The sequence below is a fragment of the Caloenas nicobarica genome, chromosome 7 (assembly GCF_036013445.1).
Source record: "Caloenas nicobarica isolate bCalNic1 chromosome 7, bCalNic1.hap1, whole genome shotgun sequence".
In the NCBI taxonomy this organism is placed as follows: Eukaryota; Metazoa; Chordata; class Aves; order Columbiformes; family Columbidae; genus Caloenas; species Caloenas nicobarica.
In genome coordinates this window covers 34,230,544-34,254,367 of record NC_088251.1, presented here as the reverse complement: position 1 = coordinate 34,254,367, position 23,824 = coordinate 34,230,544, and the positions used below count along the sequence as shown (strand labels likewise).

At 36.3% G+C, this 23,824-nt stretch overlaps 1 protein-coding gene across 4 annotated transcripts in view; it reads left to right on the top strand.

The window, feature by feature from the left end:
- CTNNA3 (catenin alpha 3) overlaps window positions 1-23,824 on the top strand; it is a 499,026-nt gene that overhangs the window by 272,832 nt on the left and 202,370 nt on the right. For all 4 annotated transcript variants that reach the window (XM_065638800.1, XM_065638799.1, XM_065638802.1 and 1 more), the window contains 2 exons: window positions 15,876-15,956; window positions 21,053-21,205. In XM_065638800.1, coding sequence (XP_065494872.1) covers window positions 15,876-15,956; window positions 21,053-21,205 — 234 coding nt within the window. The remainder of the gene's footprint in view (window positions 1-15,875; window positions 15,957-21,052; window positions 21,206-23,824) is intronic.

Genomic DNA, 23,824 nt, shown 5'->3' with positions numbered 1-23,824 from the left:
TTTGCATATCACGGCATCTTTATCTCTTTATTATATGAGAAATAACCAGATACTATTCAGTGTGTTGCATTTAGCCTGTTTGGTCTGCCCTATGCACACAGTTTTTGCTCTCACCTGAGTAGTGACACTTGCTTTCTGCAAAACCAGTAACAAAGCTAACATGGTGATAAGCATCATTCTTGGAGCTTTTGCAGACTACCCTTGTACTTATGTATTCTAAACAAAACCTGCACTTCTTAATGTTTTTGCAAGTAATGCAACCTCCTTCCTTCTCAAACCTTTTTGAAACATGGATAAAAATAACCAGAGGCTCCAAGTACACATTGTCTATATGTTATTAGGGATTCTTCAGAGCACGCTGCTGTTGTGCTGTTTATGGTGGATTTAACTGATGTGGTTTAAAAGCTGTTTTGTCCCAGTCTCTGTAGCCTCTGTCTACCTGTTTTTCTTCAAATGTCACTAAGAAAGAGAACGTTGTTCTTTAGATGCTTGAAAGTGCCATGGGATTACCACTGATAAATAACAATGATTTAATGAAATCACTGTTATGTTGGATGTCTCTCAGCTTTTGGGTTTGGACTTGGTCATTGTGGAATATGTGAAGGGATCCTATTTGCCTATGTAATTTGCAACACAAAGTTTCTTATTTCTTAGAGCAGGTTTGGATGGTCTCCTCAGAGCAGCGTGTATCAGGCATCACTTCTGTGCCCGGGAGCTCTGAATTCTGTTCTCTCTCGATCACCCCGTGGGTGCAGGCAGTTGCCCTGAGAAGGTTAATGGGATTCCCTTGAGGCAGGAGAATTTTGTGGTTGCCACCTGCTCTGCTTTAGGCAAGAAGCGTGCAGGGATCACGGCACGTCATTATTGCTGTCTTCTGGCTCCAGTCAGTGACATGACTCTCTGTGGCTTTCCTTAACTGCCATCGTTTCGTTCAATGGTGGGCGAGGATCCAGGTCTTTCTGAACCTGGATTAGCAGAAAGATGATCTGGAAGCATTGTGCCTCATCTCACCCAAGTTTCTGCACTCAGCATAGCTTAACGAAGCACCGAGATTGAAGTCTTTGAGAAAAAGAGCCTTCGGCTTTGTTACTTTCATATTTGAGTGTTTTGTAGTGGTGTGTTGTGGTTTTTTGTTTGGTTGGGTTTTTTGTTTGTTTGTTTTTTGGTGTTGTTGTTGTTGTTTTCATCTCAATGCCCTTGAGTTTAACTTATGTCCATATATTTCTGTAGTAGCAGTTATGTGTTAGTTCCCATTTGAGGTTTCCCCAGTGTAGCAAAAATGTCGTGTATATTTAATTTGCTGCTGTTATGAATGAGCACAAAAGAAGTGTATCAGTGATCTTAAAAAGAAAAAAAAAAAAAAAAGGCAGCCTGAATTTGAGTCTTAAACAAGCAAAACTAAGCCCTGGTTCTGCAAACTTGTTTCAGTTCCAAGTACCCTTCTCACTCATGCCTCGTGAGTAGGAAACAGCAACTCTTCTGTAATTTGTAATTTAATTTCTCTTTCACAATTACAGAATAAATCTCACCTGGAATATTTACTTTGCCTTTTCTGCTTTGCTTTCCCATTCTTTTTTTACTATTTTGATTTTGTGCTTATTAACATTCTTTGCAGACACACCATCACATCAGGTTTGCTCTTTTTGTAATATGATTTACTACAGCATCCATTTTCTCTTCTGTTATCAGCACAATCTGACATAAACCTTTTTCACATATGATTACTCTTATATTTTCTTGGATGCCATTAATGTGGTTTTGTTCAATTATTATTTTAGTTTTTTTTAAATATACTGTAATCTGATTATAGACCTATTTTGTCTACATTGGAACACATACGCTAGTTAAAAATCAACATATGCGTCCTTTAATATTCCTGAAAGACAGACATTTAAATGTGTACCTTCAGTAGTTTGATAAAGGAGATACCCACAAACATTTGGTTTTAGGCACTGCTTGTTGTGGCCATTTGGAAGCATAGAAATACACTGAAGTGTATGTGATATGTGTATTTAAAAATATATTTATTTACATACAAAAAATTATACTAAACTCCAGTTATACTTTCAGCACTGAGTTTTTAATATGTTTTATACTTTCATAAACAGTTGATATTTGAACTAATTCCACTTCTTCCCTGCCCCCCACAAACAGACATATTTTTTCCTTGTCATTTTAGAACAGGGATATAGGGATATCTTTTGATCAGACAAGAGTGGAGTGGAGGGGCATTACAAAAGAAAGCTTATTTTCTGCCATATTGTTCATAGTGCAATAGCAAATATTTTATTGATGAAAGCCTGAAGTAAGATAAAGGTATCTAATAACTATCAATATTATCTTCATTGTCAGAATCTCATTCACAGTTTTACTATATGCTAAGCTCTCTTCCCATGGCATTTATTAACAATATTTTCCATGGTAACTGTATGTTTCAAATTAATAGAAAATTTGGTTTTCTTTGATTCGCAATACTTGAACAGGTGGCTCTCAAATCTGGGAAGCTGTCAGGTTAGTCACTCCGATCTGTGCACTTGCCATTTTCAGAGTTCCACCAGATCAGTATGCAGCATTGGCAGTTCTTTCAGTCCAAAAAGAGTGTGTACAGTAAACCAGATACAGTCTGACATATTGTTATCTGTATATTTGCATATATATGTGTGAGTATGGTGATGTTTTTGAATAATATGTCTATGTGTATCATCAATATTATGTCTGTGTATATCGTCGTATGCATAGATACATAGTTAATAGCAATAAATCTTGAAGCAGTTGGGAGATGGTGGAATTAAGATTCTTTACACCTATCACGTCCTGTCAGCAGGATGCATATTAGCACAATCTTTAAATGCGTGCTTGAATACTATGTTTTCTCCGTATGAACCGTGTTTCATACCCCACACAGAGTCAATGAACAGTCCTTTTCTGATGTTTTTAGTTTACCGATGTGTACTATTGGAAGAGCTTTGTGTCCATCTGTTTCCGAGGACTATCTAAGTGGGCAGCAAGCTGTATCTGGGCCTGCTCGGAAACTGCAGAAAGGAGCCACCCGGCAATAGTCAGAGCATGTTGTGTGGCTGGGCTGGGGCTGTAACTTGAGATAGCTGCTGTGCTGCCACCCGGAGCTCCAGCATCGCTTTTATTAAATGCTAGAGCAGCTTAGAAGAATCAGGAGATGATGTGGCTTTTGGCAGGGTGGTGCTACCATCAGTAATTGCATGAAAACTTAAAAACTGTCTGCCAAGTAATAAATGGAAATGATAACTGGTTGCACCTATTGTTAGAATATCTACAAGGACTTGCAAAGAACAACAAAGACTTCCTTATCAGAAAACTGTTCCTTGAAATTTGCCATCTGCATGGACGTTTGACTTCCACCTGTCTTTTCTTATCCTTCTTTAGGTGCTAGTCGTGTTGTTGAGAGTTAACTGAACTAGTGACACTTACTCAGACCTACACACACTATCTCCAGGAGCAATAAGGAAGGCTGAGAGCAAACACGCTGTAGATAGATATTATAAGAAAAAAATTCAAATCTTAGATAGTGGGAATGAATGTGTCCACATTTAGAATATGCAAACAAATAACATATCTTTTAAGACCCTAGTTACAGGTGATTATAAACCAGCCTAAATATTTCTGTAATGTAAATGCATCTGTCTGGATTTACATGTACATTACAACTAGTGAATAATATTTACAACAATCCTGCTTAACCTACTTTTGATCTTCTGATGTTGCGTATTTTTAAGAGTCTTTAAACTTCACATATAATTCAGTAATGCACATTCATAGGAATAGGAGGTTACTCATAAGATTTCAGCCCTCTATTTCATTTATTTCATTGAAAGCGAAGCATTGAGTATAAATCTTAAAAGAAAAAAATGTTCTTTGAGCTCTACGATATTACTGAATTGGTAAAAAAGCTCACTTTATTGTATTTTTCTGATTTTTATTTTTTAAAGCTCCTTTTCTCACTTTTTTTAATATACATGGTAGCAGTGTACCACCGTATCTCTGGTGTTATGCCAATAAACATAAACCAAGTGGGTGTGGTGTCTTAAAGAAGGAGAATGCTTGCCTGCCTTCAACACAACCCTTGCTAAACCCTGGGCTTCTAATTGTTACTGATCACTTGATAAGACCTAAGTTGCATACTTTTAAAATATATTATGCTCCACTAAAAACCTAATGGGAATCTGTTAGGTTTTTTGGTCTTCTCATACAATATGTATGGTTCAGCAGTGATAGTCCGTGAAACTATCCATGCCATGGGGTATTCTGCGTATTCAGACACCTCGTCTGGTTCTGCTTCAACTGAGATACTGGCGTCGTTACAAAATGCTGTCACCAGATTGTCAACCATTAATTTCTCTTTTACGGGGCATTGATGTTACCCATTGCTTCATTATGTATGGCTGTCTCTAAAATTATGACCACTGCTGTTAAAATGAATAAGCCATACCTCTACAGGGTATGTTTCTCTTGACCTCCAAGCTTTACCAGTCTGCATAATTCTTACCTTCTATAGCCACAAGTCACCGTGCTTCTTGTAGCTTTTCTTCTACCTCTGTTTTAATAGTTCTCCTTGAGCTTTCTGCTCATATGAAGGACTTTTCATTTTCCTTTACTTGATCTTCATTGCTGCCTGTCAGTTAAAAGCTTACTCGGTACAATTAATGATGCATCAGCACAGGATTTTAATTTACACACATTTCTCTTAAGCCTTTATTGAATTATTCTTTTGTTCCTAGCATAATTCCTAGTTACTTTTCTGTTAGTTCTGTTCTAGTTAGAGACTTTTATTTCCTTTCCTTTTTTTGCTATACTCGTTCATGAAGATGATGACAGTTGTATGCAAATTTAGGTTAATTTATTAATTAATTCTTTGAGTAATTATGGATGGCAATGGTTAAAAAAATGAAACACAGAACCTGGGAACCCAAATTTAGACAAAAATTCTCTACAACATTTAAACTAAAAGTCCTGCAGAAAAAGAACTTCCAACATGAAGGATGATCACTTCATTAGAATGTCAAAAACATTGCATGCTGAGTTTGAATTTTTCAGCAGGTATATTTAGGGGTTTTTCCATGTAAAAATAAATGCAGAAGAGAAAACACAAAGAATTTCTGTGTAGAACTGCAGAGGAATATGGCCCGAATAGCAGGCTTTCTTGATCTCATGCAAGATTCTGCAAATCCCTGCCCTGTAGGAGACTGTAATTTTCAGTTGTCTTCCCTGCATGCCATCACATACAGCCTCCCTTGCTCCATTTGTTAGCTGCTACATTTAACAAATTGCCTTTTTTTTTCTCTCTTTTGTAGCACAGAAACCCAGGATGTTCAAACTTGTTCTGAGAGTATAATCCAACAGCCACAGTAATGCTCTGGTTTCTCACTGTCCAAATCAATCTGCTAAATAAATGGCTATGCAGTGGCCTCTTTCCTGGCAGTTGTCAGTGTAAAAGGATCCTTCAAGTGCTCTTTTATCAATCTCTTTCAAGTTCTTTCGCCCTAAGTGCTAACAGCAGAAACTATCTGAAATAGAATAGATTTTCTCTAGTTAACAATGGTGATTTTTTAAAAATAACATTAGAGTATTAAAAACGTTTAGTCACAAGCTTCGGGAATAACACCTTGGAGTCATTTCACTGTGTTGCTATAAATAATGGTGTGTTTTATTCAGGAGTGACTGATGGCACTGAATTCACCTGGTGCAGTGATTCCATCAACTGTTATTTGCTCTGACAATCCCCCAAACATCTTATGTTGCTACCTCTTATCCTGTAGCCCTCTGTGTAGACAAGACATATAGGAAGGAATTAATACAATCTGGATTCATTATATGTACAGGATGCTGATGAGTCTTTAGCTGCAGTATTTGTAAAATTGAGAGCTAAATGTTTAAACCACTTGCCTTAGTTCTTCTCCCTAAAAGCAGCATTTTCATTCACTGCACATTCTTAAGCGACTTCCAGCCTCCTAGATTCACATATTACATCACAGTGTGGTGTTAAATTAAATTAATTGCTCTGGATTAGAAAGGGATTAACTAATACATTTAATACATAATTACATGGAATTATAGTTCTTGTCTGTTTGGAGTTTCAGACTTTAACTTTTAAATAAAAGTACAGTTATGAACAAACCCAAATTCATAATGTGCACGTTAGCTGAAATGACCTAAAATGACTTTGCCTGGTTTAGAGCTGAAGTAACTATTTTTGTAAGGTTTCTATGTGTAGACCAAGTTCTGTCATGGTTCCACCCATGTTCGTCTCAAACAGCTTCCTTCAAATCATTGCACAGAACTACTACAGAGTATTTGTGAGTGAAACTAAGTAGGTTTTTTGAATAATTACAAGTGGAATTTCCTTTATTTGTGGACATGTTCATGGCTGCAGTCTCAGATCAAGAGACTTGGGGAAATCAATCTTCGTTACCCATACGTGGTGATACAAGAGTGTGCTGGGCTTCCTTTAAAAGAAATATTGTGGCATGTCTGTTCCATAAGTGACCATGAATGGAATCATAGAGATTATCTCAGAGTAATAACTGTGTGAAGATAGTAAACTTCATAAAGGAAAAAAAGAAATTACCTTCTTAGTTTTACTGTTCTGCCTTCCTTATCTCTTCACATCACTCTGATATGATGGAAATATAAGGAGAAAGTGTGATGTTATTGGATGGTGTGGAGTGGCTATGAGGTCTTGAAAGAGATTTTTTTTTCAAAAATATATATTTAATGACTATATATATTTTTAAAAATATGTACATGTATATATATAATGCTGATTTGAATGTTGTTACACTCCTCTTAAGTCTATTGAACTCTGTTTATGTAGTACATAGTGCATTAAAATACCATGTCTAAAATGACAGTAAGATTGCTTTGCTGTCTTTAAAAATGCAGGATGTGCCTTTGCTTTGCTGCACATATACCACTTTGGAACTTGTACTAACTCCAGTCTATCCCTAGGTATGGAAGAATTAGAGTAGCTTAGCGCTGGACATTTTTATGACTCCTGTTTAAGACCATAACTTTTTGATTTAGAGTACAGCTAAGATCTTTAAACAATCTGGATGAGAAGAACTGTCTCAGCAACTCTATTTTATTTTGAATTTTCTTCCTCCTCCATCTCCTTCCTCCCTCTTATAACAGCATATAACCTCCAAGCAATTTATATGATAGTTCGTCATAGGAAGGTCTTGTGCTGCTGCTGTAGGATGAGATTTTTTCCAACTAATTTCTTATTTTCCTCATGTGAAACTGTGGGAACACATTGGTGAGTGGTAGATGGATGGATATTCAGTTAAAAACTTCTGTACTAGGAACTTTAAAAAGTGCTTCTTAGTAAAAAGCAGATCAACCTTAAGTACGCTTCTTGTTGTAGGTTCGATAGTATGGATATTTTCTAGTTATATTTGTCTTTCCTTCTTGGATCATCAGGGAATGACAGTAACATCTGATTAAAAGAAATTTAGCTTCTTTTTCATTCCCTGCCAATTCCTCCAGTAGTTTTAAAGTTGAAATACAAACCAAAATAAAGTAACATTGGCATAAGTTTTGGTTGGAAGGGACCTTCCCAGCTCATCCAGTGCCACCCCTGCCATGAGCAGGGACATCTGCACCAGCTCAGGTTGCTCGGAGCCCCATCCAGCCTGGCCTGGGATGTCTCCAGGGATGGTTCATCCACCACCTCTCAGGGCAACCTGGGCCAGGCTCTCACCACCCTCAGTGTCAAAAAATTCTTCCTCGTGTCCCGCCTGAATCTCCCCTCCTTTAGTTTAAAACAGTTATCTCTTGTGCTATCATTTATGATTTCTCTATCAAGTGTGAAGACTGTCATATTGCATATTTCAAGTATGAAGTACCCATGGGTTTTGATTTTGCATTAGGTACGGTAAGTTATCATTGTATTTGCTTTGCAACACACCAGTTATGATGCATTCACTTCCTGTGACTCTTTTCCACCAAAAAGTAGTAGAAAAACATAGGGTTTTCTTAGGACTAGCTTGGAATCATGCTGAAATTTTCTAATATTGCCAATGTGAAAAAGAGAAAAACTGATGTAATGAGATATTTGCCTTCCATGTCAGAAAGAAACAATAAAAATTGAAAACAGCATAGATTTCTCCTTCTCTCCTTTGGCTTGCTCACAGTCACCTTCAAGAGAATTAAAGATCCTTATTCTCTTACCAGGAACCAGGGATCCAGCCCTGTCCTTTGAGACACCCTGGCTGCCCTTCCCACCTTCAGTTGCCTGACACCAGTGTTTTGGAGAGTGGATTAGAATGTGCATTATTATGCATATTCAGCAACAGAATTCTTTCTGAGAATTTAGGATTAATTACGATCGGAAAAATTCTGCTTTTTTTAATTAAAGGGTTATGCATTCAATTTATTTTTAAGGTTGTTTTATGCATGTTCATTTAGAATTAAATTTATTTTGCAGTATTAGGAACTAGATACAGGTAATTCACACAGTGAGGAGAGCCCTTGGTACTGCAATTGATATCGATAGAGGTTGAGGTAACTCATTTCTTATGAGGTACTTCATATCTCACAGCATTAGATCCGGAGGGAGCTGTCTGTGACGGCTTGAAGAGGAAAAAAACTGACAGTATCATATTGAAGCTGTTGAGGAGAAAAAAATATCTATAACAAGAAACAGTTTCATATGAGAGATTTCTTATTTGCTCAGGTGCATATGATTTTCCATGCTCTTGGGTTTTTTTTGTTTTGGGTTTGGTTTTGGTTTTTGTGTATGTGGTTTTTTATTTCCTTGGCTCTTTTTTTTTCCCCCCCATTTTAAATTTAGTTACTTGTTTTTCACAGAAATAGGTTTTCTTGAGTCAGCTATCTTCAAAAAAGTGGTCTGAGCCTGGTCTATTACAGTAAGGAATCTGTGTTATTGAGCAAATATAGTGATTTTTAACTTAAAATACTCATGGGTTATTCATTCTTTGTTTCCTGTATTAACAAAGGTAATAAATATACTTGTAAATGAATTTCCTTTTGCAAGCTTTTGATGTACCATAAAAATATGCTTTGAAATGCTGTATGAAAAGGCCCGGGAGCTTTTGCCTTTTCAAAGGAATTTTTGTTCTTTAAAATGTCAGAAATGTCAACTTCTGCCTTTACTGTCTTGTCAGAGGATTCCTTGAGTAACTTTTAAAATGTTCATTTAAGAGATTTATCAGTTAGTAGTTAATAAGGTGGCACTACTATGATCCTTAAAGATTTTGGGGAAATAAAATATATACAGATAATGTTTCATGCATCTAAAAGGTCTCATTGTTTCAATGAGGTTATTTGCACTCAAAAAGTTGCTCCTATCCACTTCCAGGATGGGGAACAAAGAAGTCTTTTAAAAAGTTTATTTAAAAACATGAGACATACTTGAAAACTAGAACTGTAAACAACTGGCTTCCTTTTGCGTTTGAATATGACACAAACTTGTCCATCGAGATCTACAGCTCTGGGGAAGATCATGATGTATTTAACTAGACACCTGACCTTCAACGAGGGATCTCGTTTTTTACTTGGAAGTTGTACTTTGAGGAGCAAGTTGAAAGTTTGAAGGGTAAAATATTGTTTCCATTAATTCTGCATGTAAGGTGCAAATACTTCTAGGGCCACATGATATACAAATTGGTACAAGGAAGTACAAAGAGGTTATTAACAGCATTCAGGTTTCTTTCATGTTGCCTGTTCGTTACAAGTGGTTTTGGTCCTACTGAGATGGGAACTGTAGGATTGGGACTGAACAGTAATGGGACTGAAGGTTTTATCAGCCTAAAATAAGACAAGGAGGCAGTAAGAAAGAAAACCTACTTGAGAGATGTCCTCTTTATATTAGATTGAACTAGGAATCCAGATGTGTCGTTTGTGGGACCCTGTTATTGTTCTCGTGGTTTGGCTGCCCCAGACTTGGCACTTGTCACAGGTCTTTCATAACCAAGCACTCATCTCTGATTTCTTCACTCTTCACACGACCTTTCAAGGTGACAAGTCCTTTGCCTTCTCCCAAGAATGTAAGCAGTGGAATTAGTTTATTTACTTACTGATGGTTGAAGCACTGTGCTAACTCATTTTGGCAGAACCAAACCCACTGTAGTCAAGTTGACAAACCTCTTGGCCCTTCTCTGTTAGTTTTCATATAAATGAAGACTGTAACAGGATTGAGCTGGATCTTCCCTTACAAAGGCTTACGGTTTTGTTAGGTTTATTTGTTTGTTGGTTTGGTTTGGTTTTTTGTGTGGGTTTTTTTTTCTGTGTATGTGTTTTCATTTTTCAGATAGATGCTTGCAGTTGTCTTTGTTGAATTGCACAACAGGATTTGAAGGATCAGGGTTTCTGTGAGCTAGGTATTAAAAAAAAAAAGGCAAAACAAAACCAAAAAAACCCAAACAAACAAAAAAGGCCACACCTTATTTTTGTCTTTGCACAAGAAATCCATGTGTGGAATTTTCCAAAGTAATTGCAACATTGTTTCAACACACATAAGAAATCGTGAAACTGCTTTTCATACTGAATATTACTTTTTTTGTCACTGTTATGGTTTTGTCTAGAACTCAAAATGACTTCATAATTCAAGAGAGCAAACATTTGTAAGCACCAGATACCAAAAAATGTGAAATGGTGAATGCTAAATTGTAACAACAGATATAAAATGCCTGTTATCTCTATAGGGACTGTGGTTTTGGTTTAGTATCATTTTTAGATTGGGTGAGGGTTTAGGTTTTTTAATTGAAGTACAATGTACAAGACCCAATAATTATTGAGTACAGGATTTTTGTCAGTCAACATGTAGCCTTAAACAGTCATTTAATTAGCGCTCTGACATTTATTAACTTATCAAAGCATTGATTGGTGCTTCCCTTCTAGCTTGACAATTGTTTGAATATTTCCATAGGGAAGTGATCTCAATAAATGTGCTAATCTTTTTAAAGATAAAATTGTCTTTGGATATACTGAACTAAATCAAAATATTTTTATCACAGAGTCATGCTCCAGCTGCTGAAGGTAAGCAATGAAAATCATACTAGTGGGTTGGATGGTTTTCTGTTGTCCTCCCACGGCTGTACAGTGAGCGTTTGGGAACAGACACATCCCGGAAACAAAACATGCTCCGTTTCTGGCCATAGGCCTTTAAGTATGGAAATCTATTTTCAGGAGAGCCTTTGAGTACAATATGGATTAAGGTTGTAAAGTTGTTTTTAATCACCTATGTAATTTTAAATATTCCAGTGAAGTATCATTGCTTGCTTTCAACTTCTGTTATTTTAAAGCAATGTGCAAGCCCAGGAATGCAAGATGAACTTGCATCTGAGTATCCTCTAACATCAGGAATGCCCTGAATCTCAAGCCTGTTTTGTGCGTTTACAAGTTTACAAGTAAGGAAAGGAAGTCAGGATGCCTATCAAGATTAATTACTTACTGCTTTGCAGTTTCCGTAGGCAAGGCCACGCACAGAGGTGTATGATATAATTAGTTGTATTGATGTAGTCTGTTTATAACCTTATAATGCCCAGTACCTGCATATATTTATTCCATTACAGACAAGTTGGCTGAGAAGGACAGTTCTTAAAAAACTTGGAGTGAGGCTCAAGCTCCAGGTTTTGCATTCACTATTCCAATCTCACTTTTTCTGCATAAGGGACCCAGGTAGATCCTGACCATTTCTGCTGTTTGCAGTCTAATTCAGATGTTGTATCTTGAGGCCCTGCATAATGGCATGGATAGAATCTCCTGACCGTGGTGTTGCTGTACAAATACTTGAAGGAATCCTTTAGGACTATAGTAAAATAGTTTTAAAGTTTATATCTGAGACTCCAGCGCTTCTGGAATATGGGATTCAGAAGACATCTGATCTCACCATGGATGTCATAAACTAATATTCTCTCTTTTACTCCGCAACTTTGAAAAGCTAGAGTCTACAGATGTGGTTTTGAACATGAATGGCTACTTTTGAGAAACAATGACTTTATATTTGAAATCTTGATACCTAGTTCAGGTGGATATATCCAAACTATTATATCCTTCTCTGGAGACATTCAAAACCCGCCTGGACACATTCCTGTGTAACCTCATCTGGGTGTTCCTGCTCCAGCAGGGCGATTGGACTAGATGATCTTTTGAGGTCCTTTCCAATCCCTAACATTCTGTGATTCTGTGATTTGATTCACATAATGAATGTCTAATAGTATTTACAGTTTTAATACCTATGGCTGATTGTATCCTTTTATATATCCTTTTTTATAACACTTCTATAAATTTAGCCCATATCTATTAGCTTCAGTACTTGAAGAGATTAGATAATCGCTTAAGTAGTTCTGCCCAAATCTTCTTTAAAATCTACTAAACAGTTTTCAGATGGGAGACGGTGCAACTATTAGGCAAACATTTGTAGCACTTCAGAAGTATAAACAAAGTGAAATTAAAAACCTTATCAGTATAACTGTATTCCTTTGTTTAAGCTATCTCTATCTCTTCAACTCAACGAAGTATGAAGGTTGTAGAATTACTGCTGTTGTTGTTAATACTGTTAACTCTTGGCACGTACCCACCAAAGACTCCACTGGAGACGTGTTCTTGAGTCCTTCAAGGCTGTGTAGTTAATGCAAACACATTAGTTTGCATCTGTATACCTTGGAGTGCAGAAGGTTCTGTAATGCCCGTGAAGGTCGTGATCCCCTCCTGATATAAATGAACTCTATTAAAAATGGTGGAGACACAGTGATTTGTTTCAACTGAGAATCTGCCCTCAGATATGTGCTGTTTTAAATGAAAATCCAACTGGGAAGATTTTCTGCACATGTGGTTTTTGAGTCATTCAACTAATGTTGTTTGCCAGCCTGTGAAATAGATAGGCCTGTATTATTGGCAATACTCAGCATTTATCTTCAGGTTATGCAGTGTTAATTAAAAATACTTATTTTCACTTAGTGGAGTATTAATAACAATGTGACTTAGTGCTCGTAAAATGTTTCATATGTTGAAAATGCATTGAAATAGGAGCTGGATGTTGCTGGTAATATCTTCACAGGGGATCCCTATAGCCATTGTTACATATATTTTACAGAATAAAACAGTAGCTGAGTGCAGAAAAACTGAGAGAAAGGAGTGAGCTCAAATGCATGATTTTTGAAATCCACAGCCTAGAATAATGTGCGTAATTTTCCTACCCCTTTTCTTAATTCAGCCACCCTGTACAAGAATGAACTATTTCAGGACAGACTTGTTTGTTTTTAAGTACAGCAGTCATGAGAAGAATGTTAATTGACAAGCAGATGCAGAGTATTGTGAATACAGACATGCTAGCTGTGTTACTGGAGAGGGGAGCATAGCGTAGGGATGTTCAGATCATGTTTAGTTTCACACTGGTTTAGTATACGCTTTTAAAACATTAAATTTGGTATTCTTCAGCTATTAAAAAGTGTAATCATCTAGGGTAGATCTTGAACTGTTATTGTCATGTACATGTCTGAGATGGAAGCCTGCAGAGGAATATAGATTTAACTTAAAGGAGTAATTCAGCATTCAAAGGTCCTGGTGTGAGGCCAGTGATGTTGAAAAGGACTCCCACAGTAGTCAGGTGTCCCTCTGACTTTAACAGACTGTACACAAGTTTGAAATATTTCAATCTTTATAAGGATTTATCCGAGCAGTGATGTGGGGTTTTTTGAGTTTTGAATTTCTTTAAGGAAGAATGAGAGTCTGCAGTTCGGAGGTTACCCACATTCTGGACCTGTCCACATTCTACAGTCTGAAGCTGCATTTTACTGTGTATTTAGTTCTTGGGAAAACTCGAGGTGAAGAATAACTTCAATTATAGCCAGGTTTGCTTGTTAGGCATTGACTATTGACAATTACATTAAGAATTTGCAAATAAAGTATTTTTATCTTGTTCGCTGTTCAGTATTTTTATGCCACTCACTGAGGTGATTTCATATTAACTGTCTCAGAGATTTAGGTTTGCTTAGAGCCAGTTGTAACATTAGTTGCCACCTTTGAAGTTACAGCTTACTAGCGAACTTTCGAAAAATCCCAATATTTTACATTGATTTTGTCATCTTAGAAAAATAAGCTCTAAATATAAAGCTTTTAAAGGATGTGCCAATGTGGAACTGCGTCTTTGTCACCTGAAAATGCACAGGCATAAGCTGAGCTGTATCCAAAATGTTTTTACTGGTCCTGTTTACCTGGCAGTTTACAAGGGATCAATTTTGTTGTCAAGGCTGACAATAGCTTGCAAGACATAGTATAATAGCCATTATTTACTTCCATTTCTATGCAAGTATTGGTGTAAGAAATGGTCACGTTACTGTGAAACAGAAAGTCAGTATTTACCTTTAGGGATTCCCTGAAGGTTTCAAGGCGAAGTTCAGACCTCTCTCCAAGACCTGTGTTTTATCATCTGTTCCCTGTGAAGGCTATAAGCAATTTCAGAAACAGAAAGTAGTAGGAAAATTTCTATGTCAGCCTAAATAAACAAAGTGAATCTTTTAAAGTAGTTGTTCCTTTCAGTTGATAGAGAATGTACTAATAATTTCCAGGCATTTATTGCATTACACAGTCAGTTTAATGTAAAAAGCTCTTTCTTGATCATCTCTAGTCTTTGCGTTAATATTAAGCTTATTGCTCTGTTCACAGATTATTATTTTTGTTTAGCAAGGAAATAACTCTGACTGAAGTATGATATATTGTATATAACAAGGTTATACACCTATGCTCCGACCAAGATACTACTGCTTTTGTTTTCACTAGTATTTATTATGATTTACAGAGCGAGACAGTCATGTTCATAGTATAGGCTTCCTAGTGTACTATAACTGAAGCCCAAATGCTGTGGTCATTATACACAGTTATTTCTGTAATATTTATGAGAATCGGGTACTTCCTCTGGAAATGTTACGTGTACTGACTTTGTGTAAAGACACTTCCACTGTTTGTGGTTTCTTTCCTTTGGACCAGGGCAGTACAAAGGTAGTAAGTACGAATGATTGCTTTAGAGAAACAAAGTTCATCAGACGTTTTGGATTTACATACAAATTTTGTACTAACATGAAAAAAGATTATTCAAAACAGCTAGTAGACACAGAACTACTATGGTAATATTGTACAGGAAAAAATGCTGGGCAGTTCAATAAAAGTGTTAACACCACTTTTCAAATAGCTAATAATAAGTACTTTGCTTATAGATAGAAATGAAAAGTTAAGCTTGTTTGGAAAGTGTAAAACTGATTCTTTTAAGACCTCTCAAATATCTCAAGAGCTCATTCTTCTATTGATGCTGAGAATGAATATGCTGCTAAATGAAAAGATTGTCCATTTTCATTGACAATGTTTATCAACTTTGCATTGCAACATCTTGGACATTTTGAAATTCACCCATTCTGTTTTACAGGAGTAAAATAATGAATGCTGCTTTAGCACTACCAAACTGTGTTGTGGACATCTGAATTTATAAATTGCTTGTAGAGAGAAAATGTTATTTGTCATATGAATATGATGATAATGGATTGGCATCAATAATAATTATTATTTTAATTTTGTTCCATAAATTTTTCCAACCCTGGACTATAAAAAGAGTATTACAGAAATTTAGAAGGTAACAAGTGTTTAATTTCATTCCTGTATACTGCTGGTAAAGAATATGTTTTGATATTTTGATATTTGATATTACGCTAAACATCACTAATTGGCATTCTGTGGGTATTGCAGTATTCCTGAAACACATTAAATTTCAAAAAAGTCCTTAATTATGTACAATTTGCTGGATGCTCCGATGAACTGAGGACACAAAGAACATACTTGCGAAGAGATCACAAATAATCATTCTTGTGTTTTCTGTCATAATTTTACAGACTGACAAGAAAGAGAGAAGTAACGCCTTGAATGTTGCAATAGATAGTATGTGCAAGAAGACAAGAGACCTCCGCAGACAGGTAAACGACCTGGGGAACTGAAAGGGTAGAAAAGGAGACTTGAAGGATGCTTATCCAATTCACTATTTTCAGTTTTTGTAGGACTGTGTTTTGAAAATGAAATTTTCTTCTGTATTAAAAAAATACTGAATATAGTTACACTATTCCACAAAATATATACATATAAATTTTCAAAACTCTGGGAAAAAAACCCTGCCAATTTATACTGTATGAATATATGTATGTACATAGGGAAAATTCTACGTGTATATATGTCTAAATATGTGTTTGCTGTAGGAATAGATCAGTGAAGTACTTTAGGCATCGAGATGCATTTTTTATTTTAAATAAGCTTGAATTGTTATTGGTTGTTGAAACAGACACATTGAAGGGACCACTGCACCACTATGTCTAGTTCTTTACAGTTGTGAGAAACCCCATGACAGAAAAGGGTCCTGGTCCACCCACCCATTTTGCATTCCCAAATCTCCAGACTAATGGAGCAAAATCCACAACCTCAGGGTACTGCAGTGAGTGAGCAGTAGCCATTGGCTGTGTTTACATCCTTTCTCTGCAAGGAACACCTTGGAGAAAAAACTGCAAATTATGTCGGAAGGATATAATGCGCCAATGTAGAAAGGATAGCTAAAAAGCTGGTAGTTCTTTCAGCCAGGCTGCCCCAACCAACTACATGAAAATCTGTGGATATGCAGAACATGAGCACATGCTGCTTTCATCTGTCTCTAGCTGTGGCTATTTGTCAGCTCTCTGGTGAAAGAACACCCCTCCCAACTTTGTGTTCAGTCTTACAAGCCAGCCTGTGTCTCAAGATGATGAATAAATTCCTTCCCATCTCCCATAATCAGCCAGGGGAAGCCTTGGAAGATGAGTATTATATAAATATAGTGTTTATAACAAACTAGCTATCAGATTTCTGCTCACATTCCATCAAAAATACGTTCAGCTTAGGCATCCTGCAACTTGCATCACAAGCTCAGTGTGTCTAAGAACCCTCCCATTCTCTCCTACAGTCTCTTCCATGAGTTGATTAAACTGCAGCTTTTAACAGTTCACTGCCTCTGTCACGGTATTTAAAATCTGTTAACTAATTACATTTGTGTGTTTCTATAAACCTTTGCAGAATGTTCAGGCTCAATGTAGTCATGCCTGATTTATAGTCAATCTAGAACCTGTAGTTTTCTCTAACCAGGGTAGCTCTATAGCTTCTTGACACAGGAAGGTATTTGTCAGAAATATTTTCTCTACGTTCTCCAGTTCTGTGTTCCTACTGTGAATGGCATAAGAATTGTTTTAGGAAGAGTGCTCACTATATGTCTAATTCCTGATCTGGGAAACATGAAATTGTGAGTTCTGTGCCTGTGCGTATTGCAGTAGAGTCTTATTTGCTTTCACTTATTCATTATTCTGTCTCCCAGCACTTTTACTAGAAACATGAAAATTGTTATTTGGTCTACTCTTACAGCTTTTATAATACTTGAAATTTTTTGACTGATAGGTGTACTAGAGCTGGCATTACATTAGACTCTCATAGCAGATTCGTGTGCACAATGTTCTCTGCTTGCAGTCAATTACCAGGATTGCCTCTGTGAAATTGAGTTTGAAGATGAAACCTTTTTAAGTTGTATTTTTGAAATCTCTTCAGTGTAGTGCACAATTAACAAAACCATCATGTAAGTGCTGGCCAAATCACCACCTGATTATGGGTTATGCTGTGGGCCCCTATGGAACATCTTTGTAGAGCATAAAGTAAACTGAAGGAAGGCTTGGATCTGCCAAGGCTCGAAGGCAAAAGTAGCTATCTCAACACAGCGTATTCTGGAAGTTGTAAAAATCTCTGGCTTTTCCGGGGAAATTATTTGTATTCACTTGGAGAACTTGGCCAGTACTTGTGGAGATTTTAAAATACTGTTTTGTTTTGATTTTTACTTGTATTGTGCCAGAGATGTGCATGTCACTTCTGTGTGTGCAGCTTTACCCAGATCAATGCCTGCCTGCCTAGTAGAGCTGTGTGAATATTTAGGAAGGGATTGTCTGTTCATTCCAATTTCTAATTCTGAGAAATTGCCATACTCGGTTCTTACCTCCCAGTTGTTTCCCAGTATACCGCGAATGGACCGCACATGTTTCTCCTATGGTGGTTCCGCAGTTTTGGTTGGTATTTTTTTATAAATGTTATTCCTGATGATATTCCTATATTTCTATGTTGCTTCTTCATCACGGATAGCTTTTTCTGAACACAAAGGAGATTGCCTTCCTGGCATCCTTTCCAAATAGGAGAGAGAGATCTCTCAATAATAACAAATCTTTAGTTTTTCGAGGACTTGTGCAGGTGCAGTCTTGTGAGACAAACACAGTTTTCCATACTCATCAGGATACAGCAGACTGTTGCAAAAAGCTGCTGGGATTTCCTTCTCTCCACTGTTTGTTTTTGACAACCTTATGCCCCATGTTTTATAAACATCATGTTTCTATGTTATTTTATAATGTGCTTTGCTATCGACCCAAAAACTCTCCATGCTTCCACTTCTGTAACAGTCTGTTCAAAGGGTAAGGATAGGGCCTTGCACCTTAAAAATAAGACAATTTCTCAGACATCATCCTTTCTCTGCTTTCCCTCTTCCGATGGTGTCTCTTTCACTTAAAAATATAAGATACATTTTAATGAAGATAAATTTTAATTATAGAACAAAATCTTCGCTAGTATTGCTTGCTAGCACTACTGGTACTGGTTTTTGTCTGCTTCTATGTCTCCTTATCTTTTAACATTTTGCTCAAGAGGTGGCCAGAGTCAGAAGCAGACTTCCTGAGTCATGACAACAATGATTGTTATGACTGGGATGAAGAGAAATAGATATTGCTCTAGATATTCCTTTTTCGTTTTTGTCTTGTCCTTTCCTTGTTCCACATTGTATTTCTTTGTTGTTGGCTACACAAGCTGTCTTTTGAAAGTCACAGCTTTGTGTATTTCTTCGCATAGCTGCAACAGGAACATAATTTCAAACTTGTTTGTATTCAGCAAAGACACAGCATTACTTTTTTTTTTTTTTTCCAAGATGCGTTTCACTTTGTTTAATTGCAGGATAGAGGATTTCTTAGAACAAAACAATAACGATAATTTATATGTGAAAGGTTAATTAAACCAGGCAAACCAGTAAAAAGCTACAGCAAGGAATTGTGATGAGAGAGAAAACTAGGCTGCTGGTTTGAAAACTGGATGTCTCAAGCTCACCACAGATGTAACGAAGGTCATTGCAGTCAGTGATCCTCAAATAATACATTAAGGCTGCAAAAGTCTTACAATCTGGGCTGTGCATAACCCAAAAATATGAATCTTGGAGATAATGAATCATCATCCATGGATAGGGTTCCACAGCCTTTTTGTTGCTGATTATTGTAAATGGAAATCTTAATGTTTAAACTGTGATTCCTCGAGGTCACATTCATGCACTTAATTTTAAGCAGGTGACTATGTCTGTTCTCTTCAGTTAGACTTTTCCAACACAGAAATTTTAACAGGTAACTTTGCAGGACTGCAGGTTCAAGGTATTTTGTTCCTGGGAGTAAGCCTTTTTGTTATCTCTTTGTTTTTTGTTTTTAAAATTCCAGCCTGAATAAAGTTGGGGCTGTGAACATGACAGTAAAAATCCGATTCTGTTTTGGAATCCAATAGCCTCTGTCATTGTAAATTACCTTTGAGAACATGCTGTGCATCCAGGCAGTACATTCTAATATGATAAGCTACAATAAGTTAGAAGAAAAAAAAAATTTCCAAACGTAAACTTACCTTTATTTTTTGGTAAGATTTGTCTGTCCCATGCGCCTTGTGAGTGAGAGCTGGCTTTAGATGGTGAGGCTATCCAAAAGCTAGTGGTGGAATTAATATCCAAATCTTCTCTTGATAATCAACAGATTTCTCTACTATTATTTCTACTGTGCATGTTCACTGCCCTACCTACAAGGACAGCAGCATCAAAAAGGTTGTGGTTTTTTGCATTTGTCTAGCTGTAGGAGGCTTTACTTCTACTGAGTTTTCACATAGGTACATTGGAGCAAAACGCTAAGTGAAAACACGTCCTTTGGCAACAAACCTGCCAGCATGTAAGAGCTTAAAAGCCTTTTATGTTCTTTTCTGTTCCAATCAATATCTTTTATATATATTGTAAAAATATTTTTTTGCAGTAGGAAATTGAGTGAAGCTGATCATTCAGTTGCATTGCATGTATTATTACAATTGTTATCTTTCTTGTAGTGTTCTATGATAAAAATGAAAAATTGCCATGTGTAGGTTTACAACATGGAAAATAACCTCTTAAGTGAAGTAATGTCCCAAAGATCAGTTATAAGCTTACATGAAACCTAATTTAAGAGAGGTGATTTGTAGCAGAATGTTACGCTGCTTTAATAATTTAAGGAAAAAGTTCAAGAACAATTAATTTAAATAGAGAAAATTGAACTTCAGACTCATTTGTAGTTCTTCTTACTCCATTAATCTATTATCAGGTGGTATAATCAGGCTACCATTTTGCTAATCAAACTGCATTGTTTGGTTTTTCAACAAGGTAGGAAATAATTGGGTCATTTTACAATTATGAAAACATGTGATGTAGACTATTTTGTGAGTACAAGCATAGTTAAATTAATATTTTCATTGTAAAATGAAATTGCCTTATCCTTTGGCATCTGAACTTCAAGAAAGAATGCCCAGGAGAGATTAGGTTTCGTCTAACAGGAGTTTTTCACGCGCAGAATCATTTAAGTAGTCTATTCATCAAAGAACATGAATGTTTGTTTGTCTCCCTTGATTTCAGCAGAACTAGTACACGTTTGAAGTGTTCTATGCATCTGTACTCACACACACATACACTCACACATACAAACATGCATTTTTAGGTAGTCGTATATTAAAATTGTCCCTAAAACTAAATAATTTTCTATGTAATAGATAAATTGCAGCCGCAGTAAGTTTCAGACACATAATCCTGCAAATTATGCAGTGTGTACATGTTTATGTTATAAAATACAAATGGACAATAATGACAGTAGACTTTAATAAATAGTTCAATCAGCATATACTAATGTAATGCTTTCTTTTGCAGCTCCGTAAAGCCATTATAGATCACATCTCAGACTCCTTCTTAGATACCACCGTTCCACTTCTAGTTCTCATCGAAGCTGCTAAAAATGGAAGAGAGAAAGAAATAAAGGAATATGCTGCTATCTTTCGAGAACACACCAGCAGGCTGGTGGAGGTATGTTTGATAGAGTTGCACTGTTTTGAATATATGGTATAAGAGACTTGCCAGTGCACATTTCCTTTGCTGGCAGATTATCATAAAACAATTAAGTCTGGCATTTCAGGAAAGAGTATATAAATGGCCTAGGGTAATAGTAAACACACTGCATATCTTATATAATGGCATGCAGAAAGATAGTTGTTTTTTTGGTATCAGCATTTATATAGTACTTCATTGCATAGAAATCAGGTGGTGGGCAATTCTAATTTGATTAATTAGTATAAGCCTTTCCACAAAGGTATTCACTGGGAACGTGATCAAATGTGTGATTCCAGCCTGTGTGATGATGTGCTGAAAATGGGGCTCTGACACAGTTCAGAGGCATGAGCCCCCTAGAAGACTGAAAGCATGTTGGCGTATATGCTCAGTAAGTTCTCACATGTGTTGTATACTCAGTATTCGTTTCTAAAGCATATACTTCTTTATTACTTATAAATGATACTACTTTGTCACTTGCAAATTTGCAAATAGAATTGTGGGGAGATTTGAGTTTGTTGGACAATCAGTGCTGCAAATGTGACTAAATATTCTTTGACTTAAAATCATTCAAACTGGAGCTTGAAACACTGCTGGAATACTGCAGTCATGGATTTGGCAGAAATATTATCTCAAGTGCCAGTAAGGAATGTGTTGCTAAGTTTTGTGGGTTTTTTTAAAGTTTTTAGTGCTCCTGTGTGTAGTAATGCAAAAATGGGAAAAATCAATGAAATCACTCTGTGGCTAAAAATTTACTTAGAAAAACCATTTGGCTCAGAATGAATTCATTAATCTTGGGTGATCTACAGATAATGAAAGACAAATAGATAAACAGCGAAAGTAGGGTATTGCATTTATGTTTCCCTTCATGGTCGTATAGTTACAGAATAAGAGTAGTTATTATTCTCCAGTTTACAAGTGTGTCTCATTTTGACCATGCTGCAAAATCCAATGAAAGCTAAAACACAAACCCAAAGTTTTTCAAATTTTTAATACTGAAGCTAAACCAGCCTGAAGTGGCTTGATTTTTAGAAAGGACAGATGATCTCTGAAGATCAGATAGCCTCACTGAACTTGTAATTGAGTCTGGGTCAACTGGAATACCCAAATCATTATTCAGGTTAGAAGATGTGAACCTAGAAATCCAGTATTCATTTTTTTCATGGGTTTGAATTTGTTTCCCAAATGCAGGCAATAGCTGGCCATCAGGGTAGGCTGCTGATGAAAGGGGCTGATGGCTGCACAGATGCACTGCCTAAAAACTCTACAGGGACATGCAGCAGCTGCCTGTGAACATAAGACTGTCCAGAAGGTAGCTATCCTTAGTGATGTAGAAAAACTATAGCAAAGTTTTGCAATTCCAGCACAGTTACTACCTAGAAACGAGGGGGGCAAAAAGAAAAAAAGTCAAATGTCCTTTTTCAGCATAGAGGTTACTTGTCCATTGTGCAGTGACCCTTCTGTGAAGTGATAACCAGACTAGACAGTGATACCTCAGAAACTTAGAGATTGCCCTTGTTCACCTCACTGAATGATTAACTTTAGAACCCTCTGTTTTAACCTAAACTTACTACTTAAATGCTATTAAGCAGACCAGTTTAAGAGAGAAAGTGTGTGTATAGTTGATGAATGTAAATACTAGTGGAGATTCAGTTATCTAAATTATTCTGGGGACTTCAGGAAGATTTTACAAGCAAATTCCTAAATTGTAAACAAATCACATAAGGGGATAAAAGCAAGAGTCTCATGACTTGTATCAAGAGTGTTCTATCATATGTTAGACTGATCTTACTCGTAAATATACAGTGTGTGTGTACATATTTATGTTTATTCTGTGACTTAATATGCTTCCTACAGTGAAGAAAACATACCTTTAAAAATGTTTTAAGTGACTGGCTTTCAGAGAGACTGTACACTGTGCCGCTTCCCATTGTTGAATTAGTTGTTCCAAATTGTTGCTTTAGTGGTGCTTATGCCATATGCTGCTATTGAAAATTAATATAAAATAAAATTGAAGTTATCTGTTAGATATCTAGTAGAACGTAAGTTTCTTATTTAGAAGTTGCTTACATTGCTTTAATGAACTTACCGGTATTTCTGAGTCAGAGCTTGATTTATGGTATTCAGTGTCTTAACTGTACTGCTAAATTCTCCAGCAAATTAATTTGTTAGTAGTTGTATTGCATCTGTAAACTGTTAGACTATCAGACATGATAAAAATGAAACAAAAATGAAAAATATTAACCGCTAAGCAGGTGGCCACAAAGGGGCTTTGGAAATATAAACAGGTTTATCTCATTTTCAAGAAAAATTCAGTCTTTTCCAACAGCATCATCAAAGAAAAAGAATAATTATGGCAGCTGTTTTGTGGAAAGTGTCAGACCAATTCACTTGATATGAATGGAGTAGCATTTGAATACATTAGAGCTGTAAATTGGAAGCATATTTTGGTGTTTAGTGGTCTAAAACCTGTTAAGATGAAAAAAAAAGTATATATAAATTGTCAGTAGTAGAACACTGCACTGTTGCATTAATTTGTCAAGAAATGTAATAGATCTCACTAATCCTGGTTTTCACAAGTGTACATACTTCAGAAAT